This window comes from Hemicordylus capensis, chromosome 5 (assembly GCF_027244095.1).
Source record: "Hemicordylus capensis ecotype Gifberg chromosome 5, rHemCap1.1.pri, whole genome shotgun sequence".
Classification (NCBI taxonomy): Eukaryota; Metazoa; Chordata; class Lepidosauria; order Squamata; family Cordylidae; genus Hemicordylus; species Hemicordylus capensis.
Genome location: NC_069661.1, coordinates 224,831,092 through 224,850,251, shown reverse-complemented (window position 1 = coordinate 224,850,251; position 19,160 = coordinate 224,831,092). Strand labels below are relative to the sequence as shown.

The 19,160-nt window shown below is 41.4% G+C and overlaps 1 protein-coding gene across 1 annotated transcript in view; it reads right to left on the bottom strand.

The window, feature by feature from the left end:
* Positions 1-2,651: 2,651 nt before the first annotated feature.
* The window catches only part of NUAK1 (NUAK family kinase 1), a 72,838-nt gene continuing 56,329 nt past the window's right edge, over positions 2,652-19,160 (bottom strand). The window contains exons 5-7 of the mRNA XM_053254321.1: positions 11,651-11,770; positions 11,263-11,395; positions 2,652-7,442 (exon numbers count right to left, since the gene is read on the bottom strand). Coding sequence (XP_053110296.1) covers positions 6,298-7,442; positions 11,263-11,395; positions 11,651-11,770 — 1,398 coding nt within the window. The 3' untranslated portion in view covers positions 2,652-6,297. The remainder of the gene's footprint in view (positions 7,443-11,262; positions 11,396-11,650; positions 11,771-19,160) is intronic.

The following is a 19,160-nucleotide window of genomic DNA, read 5'->3' as shown; positions in this document are numbered from 1 at the left end:
GGAAAGAAAATTAGGCTGTTCTCACGAGCAGCCAAGCCTAGGCTGCCCGTGAGAACCACCTGGATCCATGTGGATTCCAGCAGTCCCGTGGCACCAAACCCCGCACTGAAGCCTGGCTCTTAGACAAGGTTAAGGGCACAGCTGCCAGGATCATGTCTCATCGTAAGCTGCTTGTAGCTCATGCTGACACAGACAGGCGCTTAGATTCCTCCTGGGGGTATCTTCCAATGTACCATGTTTAGTGTGCAGTGTATTGTGGGATACCTGGAGGTTGGGGCACATCGTCCTGGGTCTCTGGGGGTGGATTGTGTGGCATCTGGGGGGGGGGTGAGTGAAGCGAAGCCTCCGCCCCGCTTCCTGGGTCAGATCCTGGTTTGAAAACTGTGAAACAGAAATTGTGAAAGCTTAAGAAGCAATTTAAATTGTTTTGAAAGGATAGATGGCTTATTAGGTTCAGTGATGGTGGTGGAGAGTTCAGTAAAATGGGGGGGGGTCCTCAAATGCTTGAGGGGGGGGCATCTGTATCCCTATATGACTATGATAGTTTTTCCTACCTGGACAATTTGCTTTTTCACAAACCACAAATAAGAAAGGCTGGGGTCCCTGCCTGGCTGCCTCCTCTTGTGCTCCCCCCTTTGTTTGCTATCTGCTCCAGCCAGGACTGTCTGTGTTGGTGAGTCCTTGCAGGACTGGGGCCAGAGGTGACTGGGCAGTTTTAGTTCCTGTGTTCCACCTGTTGGAGCTGCTGCTGCCCAGGACTATATAGGCACAGTGCCAGTGGCGGTGGGCCCGCCACCGGCGGGGCAACACCAAAGGGGGCTGCCGCTTTGGGGGAGCCACCTCGGGGGAGAATGAGGGCGAGGGTCAGATCTTCTGTTTAATTATTAGATTGGGGAGGAGCTACTCAACAGTAGAGCTTCTGTTTAGCTGTTTTTAGAACTGGCCTGAAACTGCTACAATGTGTTTGGGCTTATCTGGAGATGGGGAGATAGGGGGTGCCTTTGAATGTGGGGCAGCTGTCCCAGTGGTGGTGGGGAATAGAAGGAGTAACACTGTCAGGTCAGCAGGCCGTTCCAGGGGAGTGGTGGTCAGAAATTTAATTGTTGTCCCCCCCCCTTCCGGCTGTCCTGCCAACTCTCTGACCTTGGGGAGCACTGCCAACAACCCACATAGCCTTATCCTGCTTCTCTGCAATGCCAGGTCAGTCCAAAATGAATCTGAACTCATCCGTGATTTGATTATGAATGAAGGGGCCGACGTGGTGTGTATTACTGAGACTTGGTTGGGGGAGGCCAGTGGCCCAGTTTGGGCCCAGCTTCTCCCTCCAGGATATTCTGTAGAGGAGCAAGTGAGGGGATGTGGGCAGGGAGGTGGAGTGGCTGTGGTCTATAAGGATAACATCTCCCTTACCAGGGTCCCTGTTAGGGTATTGGACCATATTGAATGTGTGTACTTGAGTTTGGGGACCAGGGATAGATTGGGACTTCTGTTGGTGTACCGATCGCCCCGCTGCCCAATAGAATCACTTACTGAGCTCATGGTCTTGGTCGCGGAACTTGCGTTGGGGTCTCACAGACTTTTGGTGCTGGGGGACTTCAATGTTCATTGTGGGACCAATTTGTCCGGGGCAGCTCAGAAGTTCATAGCAGTCATGACAACTATGGGCCTATCCCAAGCAGTCTCTGGATTGACACATATTGTAGGTCACACGCTTGATTTGGTCTTTTACTCCATTCAGGGTAGTGTTCCATGGGTGGGGACTCTCCATTGTCATGGACAGACAACCACAATGGATTTCCCCATTGTCATGGACAGACAACCATCTGGTTAAGGTTGGACTTACAACCACTTCCCACCTCCGCAGGGGCAAGGGGCCTATTAGAATGGTCCGCCCGAAGAGGTTATTGGATCTGCTAAGATTCCAAGAAGCCTTGGAGGGATTTAATGTTGGCTTTGCCAGTGATCCTGTTGATGCCCTGGTTGATAATTGGAACAACTTGCTCACCAGGGCAGTAGACACGATTGCTCCTAAGTGTCCCTTCCGACCTGCTTCAAAACTGGCCCCTTGGTATATGGAAGATCTACAGGGGCTGAAGTGGCAAGGTAGGTGACTGGAGAGTAAGTGGAGGAAGACTCGACTCGAATCCAACAGATTACAACATAGAGCACATTTAAAGATCTATGCTCAGGTGATACGTGCAGCAAAGAAGCAGTTCTTTTCTGCCTGTATTGCCTCTGCAAGTTCGTGTCCAGCGGGGTTGTTCAGGGTTGTGAGGGGACTAGTATATGCCCCCCTCCCTTGAACCAGAATTTGGAGTAATCAGTTACCTGCTGTGATGTGTTTAAAGAATTTTATCATTGTGAACCGCCCAGAGACACGAATGTGGGGCGGTATAAAAGTGTAATAAATAAATTAAAAAATAAAAGCCACGAATTGACCCTAAAGGGAAGGGGGAATGTCTGAGCCTGATGCTCATTACAGAACATTCTTATAATGCTAAACCATGGTTTATCATTATGTCTGAATAGAGCCTTTGTATTCAACGCTAGCATATTTACTTGAGGTAGTGTTGCAATCTTGCTTAAAATAGTTATGAAACACTTTCTGAAGGTTGATCATCTTTAACCGGGGGGCAGGGGTGCAATCAAAACACGATTCACATTTTTATTGGCATTCTGTTTAATAAAAAAGACAGTATCAGATTAAAAATACGAACACTTTGGGTGATTATCCAGCTTTTCTCCCCAGCATGCTTCACAGAGATCAAACCAACCAATGAGCAAAACAAAAAGAAAAACAAGTTGTTGTTTTTTAAGGTAACATTTTGGCCAGAGCTGTAACACAATGCTGCACCAATTAAATTACACCAAAATATATTATTATACCTTTGAAATGGCTTTCAGACCAATAAATTAAAAAAGAGATAAATTCAAATAAAAAATTCAACTTTGAATTACCAAAAAAAAAAAAAGTCCCCAAATTAAATAAGAAAAAAACCCCACAACGCTAATAATAACAATGTGCAGTCAAGTGTTCTTCTCCTAGGAATGATAACATGCCAGTAAGTCCCTACAGAACATTTTCCAGTTTGGCAGCAATCAATCAATCATTCACATTTGTACACAAGATGACAGGCCTGGGCAATAGCCTATGTAGAGCTCAGACGGAAAGTTATTTGTTAGTTCCTCACAAGAGCAGTTGAGAGTTCCTGTTCTTTCACCAAATACATCAATTAAATATTTAACTGAGCCAGATGAACAGTCTGTAATCCAGCACTGTTCCACAGAAATCAAGCTCTATTAGGACAACTGAGACCAATCTTGTCATGGCAACCAAGGTGAACGGCTTTTACATGCCAAGTCAAAAGATGGTCTTTATGCTAATGATTAAGTTTATCTAAAATACTGAAGCACCCTGTTTCAAAAAGGACACAGAAAATCTTCAGACTTCCTTATCCCTTTTCAGGATGCAACTCTTATTTTCACTTATTTGAGAAAAAGCACCATTGACCTTAGGAGTGAGTTCTGTGTAAATATGCTTAGGACAGAGCTGCTCAAATTGTATGTGGGAATGAAAAGCATAGTTTGCAAACGAATGAGAGTGGGTGTCTTAGCATGATACTGTAGCAGACATCAAACAGTATAATAAGAATATTTTCTCAGCAAAGAAAAGGCCGGGTGGGGGAGAGGGAGGCACTTATGTCTATAAGTATAGATACACGGATTTTCTGGAGGTACAATGACATTTTGACCAAGACTGAATAATTAATTTGGTCCAGTCCCTTGTGAGAAGAGATAAAAACTGTCCTGAAACATTAGAAGAGCCATTTTGGAAAACTGAAATTAACAATCCTAATTAGTTCTCATGTTTGATTGCTAGATGAAAGCATTATGACACAAAATAGACAGTTTGGAAATAATTATGAGAAACACAAAACCACCCTTTCTTCTAATTTAGGTAATGTTATGTCTTTACTTTGGACTATCTTGAGTTTGGCACAAGTTCTCTATGGTTTTTGAAGCCCAGATTTAGGGTGGGTCAAATTTTGTTCTCAGTTAAAGTGAGGAAGTTGGCACTAGTTAAATGCAAGAACAGAATTTTGGCATATTACTTGTAGTTGCATGTGAGCGATGTCTTTAAACAAACAAACAAACAAACCCTCCAAACAATTTGACCTGGGAAGCTAATTTAATAACACAACTCCACTGAACCCTAAGGGTTGTTTGTTGGAATAACTGTGCCAAGAATTGGGCCAAATTATTCCTAAATTGCCCAGGCCTGTCAAACACATAGTGCCTATTTAAAAAGAGGCTTACATTCATGTAATCCAGTAGACCCAAGAAGTACCTTTATGGGAGTTGAGGCCTTTCATTTCAGTATTTAAACTGCGCCCATGAGACATAATATTGTCTTCTCCAATTTGACCCCACTGGCCATGCAATGTCATTCACAATACATATACATTCTTACACTGAAACCCTCATCAAATCTACTCTCCTATTAGCATTTCTCTACTCATAAACCATGTTCCTTCTGTTTCTCTACCACCTTACTTACTGACAAGGGCTCTGGAAGTCCAAAGTTTACAGCCACAAAACCCAAATTGACCAAACTAAAATTCTACTGTAGAATTTCTGTAACAATTAGCAAATGTCTGTTATACATTATCAGAAATTTGCTTGATTTTCATGGTTCAAACCATTTGCATAGATGAACAACTGGTCTTGAAAAGTGTTTTCCTCAGAATTTCTTCTTCCTCTTAGGGAGTGTGTGTGTGGGGTGGGGGTAGGGGTAGTGTTGAGACTGTCAGGTTTCACTTCCAGACCTGTGCTGGAAAGGCTTTAATGCAATTAGTCTCACCTGCATCCTGTCTTGATTTATTCTAGCTCCCAGTAGCTACACATAAGGGAATGAGAGGGGATGCTGGCAGGCAATGACTTCACCTCTCTATGCTTCCCAATACAAAGTTGTTTGTCTTTTCTCCTTGATATTTCCTTTTTGGCCTAACCTGGTTTTGGATTATCAATGGCTCCTTCTAGGGAGATATTTTGGATTAGCTTGTTCTGCTAAATTTTACAGCTGATGTGCTTAGATTTGCCCCCTAACCTGTTCCTGCATATCTGGGTTCTGTAGGAACCAACCTCTTTAGTTGAAGACTGGCCTTACACATTCGACCTGCTACCGGGGCTTAGTGGGAGTTGGGGAAGTTAGGAAAAATGTAATGGGAGGAATTCAGAGAAAGCAAAGCATGTCTGAGTGCCTTTGAAATTGGTGAGGCACAAGTACTTAATTACACAGTTCTCTTGATTTCAAGATGGCTTAAGCACTTCTAACTTTCTCTGGACAGTGGTTATATGGAAGGGATAATGAATATCATAAAATTCTGAATTAAAATGGTCAACACATTTTCAGATTGTTCTCTACAACCAAGAAGGTAAGAATCTTGTTGTCTTAAACAGGAAAGCTGACTTTCTCAGGCTCTTGCTGAAGTTTAAATGGCATATCATGTGGCTTCACTGTAGCTATGCAGATTTCCACAGCCCCTGTTAGTTTGTTTCTGCTTAGAAAAAGCTTACTTCTTCTTCTTCACTCTCATCTCTTCATCTTTGTACTACATTGCTATAATCTTTTCCTAGCCTAACTTCTACAAATACGATATTCTTTCCACTCAAATTACTAAATTTTCACAAGGTGGTACTATCAGCCAATATTCAGCAGTGTCAGTTATCAGTTGGACAATTATGCTTGTGCAGTAGGCAATCCTCTGCTGCATGTGCATGTCTCTCTGGATCAGGACCTTGTTTGGCTGGCCTTGTTCAGAATATGTCATTACTATGTTTGCATAACCATGCAAATTATTTCTTATACCTAATAGCTGACTTTAAAAAACAACTCAAATCAATACATTTTACTTTTACTGTTATAGCTTTTCCAGTGGTTAGTTACCTTCTCTAGTATAAATATATGTACCCTTTTTTCCAGTTTGTGTGTTGTCTAGCTTCAACTTATAGCCACTGGAACATGATCCTTTTCTGTCTGCCAAATTCCAGAGTTTTTGCTTCATACATTATTGTAGGTTCTTTGGACATTAGGTAGTATTTTGATTGTATGAGCTATAAAGTTGCATAAAGAACATGAGATGAATTTGCCCCCAACATAACTGAAAGATTTCTGCTCAGTCTGTCTGTTCAATCTTGTTTAATAATGCTACCACTGTCAGCAAAATGATAGTTGGGCCAACTCCATCATAAAGGTACCCAAGACCCTTTCCTTCCAGCTGTGCTATCTCCCCTCTACTAGTTAAGTTTGTTACAGATCTCCAGAGCTTTCTTGTAGACCTGAGTGACATCATCCATGTCTGTAAGGAGAGAAAAACTGCTATTGCCTGTCCGATTCCGATAACGTTTCAGGTATTGTGGCCGTGAGCGGTTTTGGAGTCCTTGGAAATCCTGAATCTGGAGGAAATTTTCAGCGGAGACACAGCTCCTTATCCTCAGCTTGTTCTCTTGCAAGTCCACCAAGTCAAAAGAGTCACTGGACAGGATGCTGTCATCACTAATCACACTAGAAGGGCGACTGTAACTTCGAGACAATCCATCTCCAGGCAGGACAACTTCCTCCATGCCTTCCAAGTTTGGTGTGTCAGGGCTGACTAAAGCTGAATCTGTGCTACTGGTGGAATACTTGCTGCTGTGTTTCAAAATACCCTTCCGCCTGTAGGAATGGCTGTGAGACTCTATCCTCAATGTTTCAATGATACCTGGGGAAGTGTCACTATTCCCTGCCTCCGCATTTTGGTCCAAGAGCTCTGAAGATTCACTCCGTTCTGGAGATGAATAATAACCAGATTCTCTCTGCTGAGTCTTCTTGAGAATTCCCTTTTTTGGCATTAAGGAACACTGCTTAGTGCTGTATTTACCCGAAACCTCCCCCTCCACAACGCTCTTAATGGACATGCCTGTCCTACATAACTCCTGCTCCATTTTAAAACTGGAGGGTAACACTGGATTGACTACACCTTCTATGAATCCTGCACTGTGAGAGCGATGTTCACTGTTGCTCCTTTTCTTCAAAATGCTTTTTGGCCTCTTGGAGTTTAGTTTGCATGCATTTTCACTTCCTCCTTCCTGGATAGACTGTGCAATGTCATTTTCCTTCTTTGATTTTTTCAAGGATCTCTGTCTCTCTAGCGTGACTTCAGATCCTTTTGGTTTGGAAAGGCACTTCATTTTGGTATCAGTCTCTGGCTGGAGGCCACTGGAACGATGATGCCAATCTATAAACCTAGATAGCAGCGGGGACTCTGAGTCTTGCAAGGCATCACAATCACAAACACTGCTCTTATAGCCCCAATTCACCCACCAGTGGTTGGCTATATCTTCAATGTTTGCTCTGCGCTCAGGATTCACCATCAGCATCCACCGAATCAGACCACGGGCATCTACAGACAAAGAATACCAATTAACTATATTCCACCCTGACTTAATTCTAAGTCAGAAATACAACATAAGAACTACACAAGCAAGTTACGAGCCATAGCTTTTTTTTACAGCTATCTGACATTAGGAAGTACATTATATGGTACATATGGTACTCAAAGGGTCACAATACAAATGATCTCCGAATTTCTGTAATCTGAGTAGCTTCCATATTAGGGTTGCTCTCATGCTATACCTGGCTGGCCACTGCACAAGGCAGGATGCTGGTCTGGATGGACCTTGGCCTGATTCAGCATGGCTTTTCTTATGTTCTTATGAAGAGAATACAATTGTGAGAGTCCTACAGTCTAGAGTGGTATAGACCAGCTTCAGCATCTCAGTGAGAAACAGACCTGTTTATACAATGGTAAGCAGTGTTCACCATCCCACATGTAGGGAAGGGAACTTTTCCAATGAGAGAGAAATGCTTCCTGTTGTCTACAGGTGAAACTCGGAAAATTAGAATATCGTGCAAAAGTCCATTAATTTCAGTAATGCAAATTAAAAGGTGAAACTGATATATGAGACAGATGCATTATATGCAAAGCGAGATAAGTCAAGCCTTAATTTGTTATAATTGTGATGATCATGGCATACAGCTCATGAAAACCCCAAATCCACAATCCCAGAAAATTAGAATATTACATGGAACCAAGAAGACAAGGATTGTAGAATAGAACAATATCAGACCTCTGAAAAGTATACAGTATACTGTGCTTGATTGGCCAGCAAACTCGCCTGACCTGACCCCATAGAGAATCTATGGGGCATTGCCGAGAGAAGGATGAGAGACATGAGACCAAACAATGCAGAAGAGCTGAAGGCCGCTATTGAAGCATCCTGGTCTTCCATAACACCTCATCAGTGCCACAGGCTGATAGCATCCATGCCACGCCGCATTGAGGCAGTAATTGCTGCAAAAGGGGCCCAAACCAAGTACTGAATACATATGCATGCTTATACTTTTCAGAGGTCCGATATTGTTCTATTCTTCAATCCTTGTCTTCTTGGTTCCATGTAATATTCTAATTTTCTGGGATTGTGGATTTGGGGTTTTCATGAGCTGTACGCCATGATCATCACAATTATAACAAATTAAGGCTTGACTTATCTCGCTTTGCATGTAATGCGTCTGTCTCATATATCAGTTTCACCTTTTAATTTGCATTACTGAAATTAATGGACTTTTGCACGATATTCTGATTTTCCGAGTTCCACCTGTAGATCCAGGCAAGCAAGGGACTTTCCTCATCTTCCTGTTGTGATCTTTGGGGAAATGGAACATTTCCTTTGGATGATCATGGTTCATGGTTGTCACTCACCCACCCCTAAATTCTTCCAAACCAAACAGGCATGCATGCAGGTGTGTGTTCACTATGATTCCCATGTTAAAATGTCTAGGGTTGTGAAAGTGAATCATGTAAACTGTGTTACTTTAATGCTATTCTTAGACAGCATTAAAAAAAAATCTTCTATATGGGGGAGCTTTCCCATGCTATAATATTTGTGTATTTAAAACCAAAAGCATGTAACATTGTATCATCACTTTTGAATTGTTCCTTGCTGTAAGACATTAATAGCCATATCATAATTCTTCTGAAACCGTAACAGAGAGAGGCAGAAAAACCAATGTTCAAGATTTTTTTTTCACTATTAGTTTTGTATCACTTCCAAATAGGAAGCAAAGAAGAGTCGGAAAAAAGACATATACTTCAAAGCACTTAAACAGCTACTTTTGCATAGCAGCAATGTGATTATATCTTGGAAAGAAAAGGTTAAAGGCAAATACATAATAAAAACTCAGTATTACAGATGATAAAGCCAGAATATAGGATTATCTATCTGCCATGTCATCAACCTCCTATAAGGTGTGAAATTATTGCTATTGATGGCAGACTGGGACCAGACTTCCTGGGCTAATGATTTGCTCCCCCAGCATTATCTATCCATTCCTTGTTCTTGATGTATACAGCACTGGATAGTTAGTGTATCACTACCTTGTATCAGTTTACAGTTTTTCTGAACAATTCCATTTGCAAATGCTAATAGACTTTCCACTGTCACTGATCTAGCGAAAAGAAGTCTGGTAAAGCGTCCTCAAAGTAATAACATCTATTAAGATATTTAATTTGGAAAGTATTTTTCTAAGCACTTTACCCAGACAAGAATTGAGAACAGATGATGTTTTGTGGGGAATGAGAAATCTTTCCCACAGAATTTCTGATGCAGTGCTAGGCTTGCATCAGAAATGCACAATTGATTGATTGATTGATTGATTGATTGTTTGATTTGATGCACAGCCACCCATATCTCAAAGACTTGGAGCAGGTAACACTACACTAATCAATCTCAACTCCATTAAAATGCTGTGATTGCCAAGTTGAATCAAACATGAATTATTTTCCTTGCAAAGTAGGTCGCAAATTCCTTGGAAGATGGTGATGCTGATTTAGTGTTTAGATATAGATATATGAAATTTATTTATTTATTTATTCATTCATTTATTTCTATCCTGCTCTTCCTCCAAGGAGCCTAGAGCAGTAGACATGGTTATGTTTATCCTCACAACAACCTTGAGGTTGTGAGGTAGGTTAGGCTGAAATATAAGTAACTGGTCCAGAGTCACTCAGTGAGCATCACTGCTGGAAGGGGATTTCAATCCAGGTCTTCCCAGTCCTAGTTTAACCCTCTAACCATTACACCATACTTGACAGCCTTGGCTCACTAAGCCATTAATCACTCATAACAGCTCCACTGGATGAGACTTTGCAAATTAGTGACAAAAACATGGAGGGGGGGAGAATGGCGAAGGGATTTATCAGCAGCTTCCACTATTATCATAGTAGGACTGACGTAGGTGTGCAACAGATCCATAAGTGTAAGCTGGCCAGAGTGCTTTTCACTGAAATCATTGTTTACAGAAACATTCATTTGAAAATAATCTGGGTTCTTGGGTTCCTGGAATATCCTTATGCTAAACCCCCATCCTTGTTTTGAGAACAAAAGCAGAGGAATCAAGGAAAAGGCTATCCCTAAGGTAACCAAATGGTATGGAGAATCAAGGAATATCATACCCCTATGAACCCAAATGCAGTGGAGAAGCTAAACATCAAGGTTTATAAGCACTGCATCTCAAATGCAGTGCATATAATGGAATAGTCATTCATTCATTGGCCTAGCAGCACCAATACAATCATCATACAAGATACAATTATCTGATAATTATATTAGGGCTTTAAATGTTACTATCGTAAATTAACTTATCACAAATCTTCCTCAGTTGTTCTACTTGTGGCTCTGTCTAGCCAGTGGTGCTACAAATGTACAGTATCTCAATCCTTCTGTTTTCACTGCTCCAAGGGTGCTGTCTTTTGCTACTGAGATGGGCTCTGGGCCCGTAGGATCTAAGAGGTGGGATTGGGAGAGTCGGATGACTCGCAGATTTGAGAAGAATAACTCCTGGTCTCTAAATACCTTAGACTCTCTGTTGCCATGGGGAAAGCTTTTGACATTCACTAACAACTCTCCCCCACCCACCCCGACCCCGGCCACGGGCATTAGAGATTTTTTAAGGTTGCCGCAGAGGGGTCTCCCAGATTTCCAACAATAGCCTTTTAAAAATAATCTCTGGTGCAATCAGGTCACTTCAGTGTGTGTTGAGCGCCACATACTCTCTTATCATCTGTCTGCCTGTTCCATCCACCTAGGTCCTCTATAAAGTGAGGATCAGAAAAGGGATAACACCAGCTTATTTTAATTCATTATACCAGATCTTTCTGATACCTGAGGGCTGTGTTGGCTCACGATATTCTCCACTGCTGATCTGCCTGATTAGATTTTTGTGATCAAAGCCATCAAAAGGCATTGTTCCATAAACCAGAGTGTAAAGCAATACACCAAGGGCCCAGCTGTCAACCTAGAACAGAGAGACAAGAAACATAAGGAAAGTGGACTTGCAAATTCTATGAAACTACAGAGCATTCTGCTATGCTTAATGAGGAGCATTCAGCTGTCCTGTGGAAAATGTATATGCAAAGGAAATGAAAGCAACAGTTTAAAGGTCTTTCAGCAGCAACTTATTTCAGTTAGCAGGACAAGCTTGTGATCATTTAATCAAAACATACAAGAATGTTTCCATTCCACTTCTTTCTTCCTTTCCCATTCTGCCTACCTCTGGGCCTCTGTAAGGTCTTCCATTGACAATTTCAGGAGAAGCATACAGTGGACTTCCACAAAAAGTCTGGAGAAATTTGTCTTTCTGATAAAGATTTGAAAGTCCAAAGTCTGCAATCTGTAAAGACAAAGGCAACAGGGTTCTCTAAAGTAAACTTATAAAGTAAAAGAATGGGAGTTTGATTTGTTGACAAACATCAGCAATATGAAACAAGCAGGAGCTTTGGTTGAATAATAATAGCACAGGATTAACATTAATAAAAGCTAGGGATGAGTGGATTTTCCCCAATTTTCCAAAATTAATTCCAGATTAATGCCACAGCGTTTATTTCTTTTGATTGATTTGCATATTTCTCCCCCACACCATGTTACCAATGCTCACATGCACCTTGATAAAATACTGCAAAAGGTAATCTTGATTTGACTGAATATATTATTGCATCAAAGTTCTTTTATTGTCATGCCTCTCTCTCTCTCTCTCTCTCTCTCTCTCTCTCTCTCTCTCACACACACACACACACACACACACACACACACACACACACACACACTTGCTGCACAAAACACTGCACAAAATTTTTTTGATGCAGTCATATGAACACTTCTAGAGTGCTTTTATAAAGTGTTTTATCAGTAAACAAGTGTGCAAAGTGCATGGTACACAATTCTGAAATTAGAAAACAGAACAATTCAGCATTCATAATGCATCAGTTCCACTTTGGAAACAATTCTAGGTAATTTGGAACTCCAACATCCAGGCAGAAATTACCAGAATGTCCCCTGGTAAAAGCATATGCCTTTCTAAGCAGAGAGTGTTCCTGTATGATAGCTTGCAAAATGCAAGGTCCTACATCTTATGGAGTAAAAGAGGATTTCTCCTCCCCTGGTGGCTTGGACTTTACCTCTCTTTTCCAGATCATGAGCAAGACTGCCACAGTTCAAGATCAAATGTGAGCAAGCTAGAGTTACAGCAATACTTATTTTTGGAGACGATCTGTGTATGCTTCTGTTCCACACTCAGAATCCAAGTAATCCTTATGTCTGGCATTAGAAAGAAGTTCTAGTCCAAGCTGAGCTTGTGACCTCAAGAAATTTTGCCTTCTTCCACGTTATGTGGATTGTGTGGCTGATTTGCTTGAGTGGTCTGTCAATGATTACCTGAATTGTGCAAGCATCTCTGTCACAGGCTATTATAATTCTTTGCACCAGCTGTTTCTGGCATATTACAATCAAGATGATGTAGGTTAACTTGAAAGGTGTGGCATGGATGTGATTAAATGGGTGGAAGTCCTTCTTTAAGGCAGAGCTGGAATAGATGACCTAAATCAGGGTTTCTTAACCTTGGGCCCCCAGATGTTGTTGGACTACACCTCCCAGAATCCTCAACTACAATGGCTTTTGCTTGGGGATTATGGGAGTTGTAGTTCAACAACATCTGGGGGCCCAAGGTTAAGAAACCTTTACCTAAATTCTTCATTGTCCAGACTTCCAAGATATGAAAAATGGTAGCCAGATACCAATGGTAGCCACATAATGTACAAAACTGCTATTTTGACATTATCTATCATATGCAATTCAGCTACTCACCTCCACTATGCTGGCTGGTGGATGTGTTTTATTACTCCTAGCACTGAACTGTTGTCTGTGGCATTTCATGTAATTTTTTTTTTCAAATTTAGTATCCAAATGTATGTCCTAACAGTTCTTTAGGGGTAAAAGCAAGAGATAAAATCTAGAGAAAACAATGCTCTGTAAAATCTTCACTATCTGCCTGGAATCTCATTGGAAGCAGCTGGTGTACAACTGCAGTCTACAAATGTATTCTCAAGGCTCAGATTGCAGTTAGCTGCCTTAAATAAATTCTACTTTCTTATCAAGTCACCCTGACTGACTTGCATGAAGTCAGTCAAGCTAAATAACAGTGGTGGTTTCAGTATTAAAGCTTGGAGGCCAGTTTGTAGAATTAAATTTAATTGACACAGATGCTTATGCTGGTTTGATACTGTATGGCAGGGATGCACAAGTTCAGCCCTAATGCAGATGTTGGACTATAGCTCCCATCATCCCTTACTGTAGGCCAACAACAGCTGAAGGACTGGAGTTATGCAGCCCTACTGTATGGTATGCCTGCTTAGGACAATCTAGAGTGCCGGACTAGGACCGAGGAGACCCGAGTTCAAATCCCCATTCAGCCATGAAACTAGCTGGGTGACTCTGGGCCAGTCACTCTCTCTCAGCCTAACCTACTTCACAGGGTGGTTGTTGTGAGGAGAAACCTAAGTATGTAGTACACCGCTCTGGGCTCCTTGGAGGAAGAGCGGGATATAAAATGCAAAAATAAATAAATAATAATCATGCAATGTGCAATATTTATAGATATTTGCATGGATATATGAACACAGACTGTTAAGATCAAAAGCAGCTCCTAACAGGCATTCATGCTTTCATTTTGGCCATTCAGGAAACAGTATTTCTCTCACAGCCAACTCCCATAATCACAGACTGATTTTTATCAGCTTTCCCCATTAAAGCTCTCATTTTTCTCTCCCCCAACCATGGGGGAAAAAAATTAGAAGTAGCCAAGATTCCTTCATGTTCTTGGCACTTAAATGGAGCCAAAGTATTAATTCAAAAAAGGTTTCCTGAACAGGGGAGGGGTTGCTGGAAAGCCAGACTTTGTATTCCCTAACCTTCAAGGAAATGACTGTTTCAAGTACCTACAATAAACCCGATGAAATTTACTTGCTGAGTATGAAGACTGTAGTGACTTCAGCTATTTTGAATTGGTGTTTACTGACATTGCTCCATTAATTTGGTTTTGCATCAGCTGGGAAACTGAATCTTTTTCTACTGACCTCTGGGCTGGAATATATAGTTGAATTATTGACAAGAGAGTACATTATTCACAAAGCCCAATATCTATTATATATTGTGAACTGCCCAGGGACTTTTTTGAATGGGGCGGTATATAAATGTACTAAATCATCATTTTCATCTGCACGTGCAGTGTACCATTTTAAAGAAACAGAAATGTACTTACACACACACACACACACACACACACACACACACACACACACAGAGATCTACTGATTTCCTTCACAGATTGTTCTAATTATCTTGCTTTTCTTTTCCAATATACTATTGTGGGCTACTGAATTTGCAACATTCTCTGCAGTGGTTATGTTTTTAAATTTTTTGCAACTTAGTCAATTGGTTGATTTAGGAAAAATAATACTCCTTTGACTTTGTTGCCTTTCTAACTACTCACTGAGGTAACTTACACAATGAAAAACTGTGTTCTACCCGGGTTTGGGAGCTGTGTGTGCTCCCAATTTTTGGTTCTGTGGAAGCAAGATGAAGAAAACCTGGGTAGAAGTGATTGTGTGGAAGCAAGGTAGGAGGAAAACCTGGGTAGCTTTTCCTCCTACCTTGCTTCCACACAACCAAAAACTGAGAGCACACATGACTCCCAAACCCAGGTAGTTTTTGATTGTATGAATGACCTCAGTGTTTCAGGTTTGGGTGGTGGTGAGATGGCGTGGCGAAGGCAAGAACCGCTTGTCTGCCGGGGAAGGCAGGTGAGCTCTTGCCTTCCCCACCGCTTGTGAAAGTGGCAAGTGAGGGTCATGTGCACTATCTTATTGTACAGATACAGTATACAGGAACATAGGGACATAGGAAGCTGCCATATACTGAGTCAGACCATTGGTCCATCTAGCTCAGTATTGTCTTCACAGACTGGCAGCGGCTTCTCCAAGGTTGCAGGCAGGAGTCTCTCTCAGCCCTATCTTGGAGATGCCAGGGAGGGAACTTGGAACTTAGATGCTCTTTCCAGAGTGGCTCCATCCCCTAAGGGGAATAACTTGCAGAGCTCACACATCAAGTCTCCCATTCATATGTGTTGGAGATGAACTTCCAGTGCATTGACCTTTTGTACCAACTGTCCTAATGACCACTAGGGGCATTGGGAGTAGAGACAGTGAGTAAGGGTCTCCCTATCTGTCCCTACTCTATGAACCCTGAACTGACTCTGTAGCACTTCCTGTGCTGAGTCACAATCCTTCCTTTCCTCCTAGAGAGCAGATGGAAATCTCTCTCTATCTCTCTCCCCTTACCTATCCATTATGTAGTCCTTTAGATTAGATATAGGTCTTTCCTATCTAAGTGTATTTAACCAATACATATTTAGTGTTTAGTCATACAAGGATCTCCATGTGTTTTCTCTAAACAGCTGCAGTATCCAAACCATCCTCTGCTACCTACTCTGTAACTTGAGCGTGTGCTCATTCCTTAGTGCTCTGTTGTTTCACCTATTGTGGGTAAAAATCAACAACCTCTAACAATATGCAACCAGGGTGGACCCTGCTTAACAAAGGGGACAACCCATGCTTGCTACCACAAGACCAGCTCTCCTCTCAGTAGCACTTGCAAAAGAGTAGCACTTGCAAAATGCTGTTAACTTGTGAGCCGCTGTTAGGAAAGCAAAAATAAGTGTCGCTTGCTATGAGGAGTCAGAGCATGCACAAGAATTCAAGTCACAATCATGGGCGTATCTAGGGTTGGGCAGGCAGGGCATGTGTCCTGGGCGCCACTTGAAGGGGGGCGCCATTCGTTAAAATTAAAAATAAAATTTTTAAAGCCTGCCAAAAACAAAATGGCTACCGTGCATGCTCAAACTGCCTCTGTGAGGCCCTAGGCCATACCAGGCCTCACAGAGGCCATACCAGGCCTCACAGAGGCCATTTGAGCATGTGTAGTGGCCATTTTGTTTTCAGCTGCCATTTTTTTAAAAAAAATATTTTTAAAAATGGCCACCGCACATGCTCAAATGGTCCCTGTGAGGCCCTAGAGGCCAGCAGGGGGGAGAGGGAACCTTTGCAGATCCTCCACACACCCTTTAGGAGGCCCCCCAAAGGGGCTACAGGTAATTATTTTTTAAAAAAAAATAATATAATATAAGTCACTGTACACATATTCAGATATATGACTTGTATGTGACCTTCAGACTTGTATTTTTCAGCTGATATTATGGTAAAGTTATCTGAAAGATGGGTGTCAGATGTTTGGACAGGGGGCGCAATTTCAATGTTTGCCCTAGGCGCTATTTTCCCTAGATACGCCTCTGGTCACAATTCTCCCAGTTAATAAGAAGAGGAGAAATGTGTAGACACAGGGCATATATTGACACAAATATATGAAATAGAGTTTCCCTAAAAAGAGAATTGTACCACAGGAGTTGCACAGTTTAATGTCACTCCCTCAGTTACTTTTATTTTGGTGCTTGATAATATGAGGCTCCCCCTATGTATGAACTGGCACTCACTAGTGTTATAGAAGAATGACACAGTCTAATGTAATTGTCCAGCACAGCCTGTTGACCAACACTCCACAGGGGCAGAGCATGTTAGAGCTAGGACCCTGGCAGCATCAGCTCTCAATTGTAAGGTCTCATAGTGACCACTGAGGAGGTTTTAGGGTTATGGATAAAAGTGCTGGACTCCTCCCCTCTTTCTTCTTTCAGTGTTAGTCTCCATTTTGTCTCTCCAGAGATAGCTGTTTTGGACTCTCTCTTCAGCCATGAGTTACAGCTTAAATTAAGATGCAGGCTTTTTCACATTTGTTTGTAACCTTTTCTATAAATAAATCCTTGTAGTTCTTCAATACTAAAGAACTGTCCAAGACCTTTTGCTTTGCTGCTTTCTCACCAAATTGGTTTTGCTTTGCTATTTGGGGACTGAACTGCCATTCTTCCCTTATAGAGCAAATGGGTAGAAATCTTCATCTCTAGAGAAAGTGATGACATCCTATCCATACCTCACTTTCCTCAAACTACACAAGAAAATACTGAAAACTAAATCTCATAGTTCTTTAGCTATCTTGCAAGTATGATAATAAAAATATTTTCACTTGGACTGATGGGTACACTCCAAAATATTTTCAAGTAGTATGTAGAATGCTTTGGAAACCACTGAATGAAATGTATTGAGAAAGTTCAGACATTGTGTGGAACTGCGGTTGAAGCAAAGTTCCATGTAGTGTCCCTCCGCCCCGGGAGCACACGCTCCCTGCACAAATATCTACTTTCTTTATCAGTTAGGGTATACCAAGATTGGTCATGATGTCCAAACCATATTCTAACCTAATTGCTTCAGAAAACCCCCGTCCCCAAAACTCAATGGAACCCTTGGGTAGGTTAGAATATGCTGATTGGTGGGTTCAGACATCACAACCAATCTTGGCATATTCTAACCAAAATATGAAGTAGGCATTCACATGGGAGGAGGGAGAGCATTTCCAGGACTGAGGGAGGTCATGCCGAGCTCAGTTGCAACTGAGGTTCTGTACAACAATTAAAGCCATCCAATCTAAAACAAGTTAGTAGGGACAGATATCTTACAAAGGCAATAATTGTTCGATTACCTTGCAAAACAGCACATTTCTAGTCTTCTAGAAATATACATTTACATATGTTTTAGGAAATGAGGTTTTACTCAACTGCACACCAATAATTTACAATCTCAGCTGTGTTTCCCTGCCAACCAATATTGTTATTGAAACAGTGGGGAGAGGCAAGTCCCTGGGATTAGTACCAAAACCACAAAAACAATTTCTAAGCCTACAGTATCAAGGCTGATAATACAAGTTTCTTTGATATCCAACACTGCAGACATGCCTCAGCAGTATGGCAAGTAATATGTAAAGGAGAAAAATGAAGCCTCATATGAAAGAATCCAAGAACTGGCACTGTTGACTGTGAGGAGAGTAAATGTGAATGTGAGGGAAATAAAGTGGGGAATATGTTCAACTGTCAGTTTTAACGTCTTACAAAGTTCATCCATATGGGCATAAGGAGAATTTAAGCTTGCAATACGTGTGTGTGTGCTTGTGCACATGTGCATGCACACATATGTACAATTCCCTGAGGGAAACACATATCAGGGAATATTAGTATATACATTGCAGTTTAATACATATATTGATACTCAGAGGTCAGGGAAATGTGAACATCATAATGTATGAATGAGTGTTTATATTGCTTTGGACATTTGTGATCAACTATGACTTCATATATTCATTTATCAGGAAAAAAACAATATTATGTATAAAGCAAAATTTAAGATCATCCTCAGACTTCATTTTCTTTTGGCAAAGAAATTAAAGGAGGGCAGGAAACACACAATGCAAATTAAACTGCTATTACTGCACTCAGGATATATTTATTGAACTAATGGTAAAAATCCTACATATACTTATATGGACATAAGTAATATGGAACTCAGCGGGTCTTACTTTTGGATAATATGTTTAAGGTTGGGATATAAGACATGCTTTGCTCAAACACAAGCACTTAGAATGGAAAATTCCATTAAAGATATCAGCACTAGCTAACAACAATTAATATTATCCTAGCTTAACCTGCGCAGAGCATCTGTGCGCTAGTACTTGATTGCTCTCCTCACCCCCTATTACAGCCCCCTCACCTCGGAGATCTCTCCATCCTCACC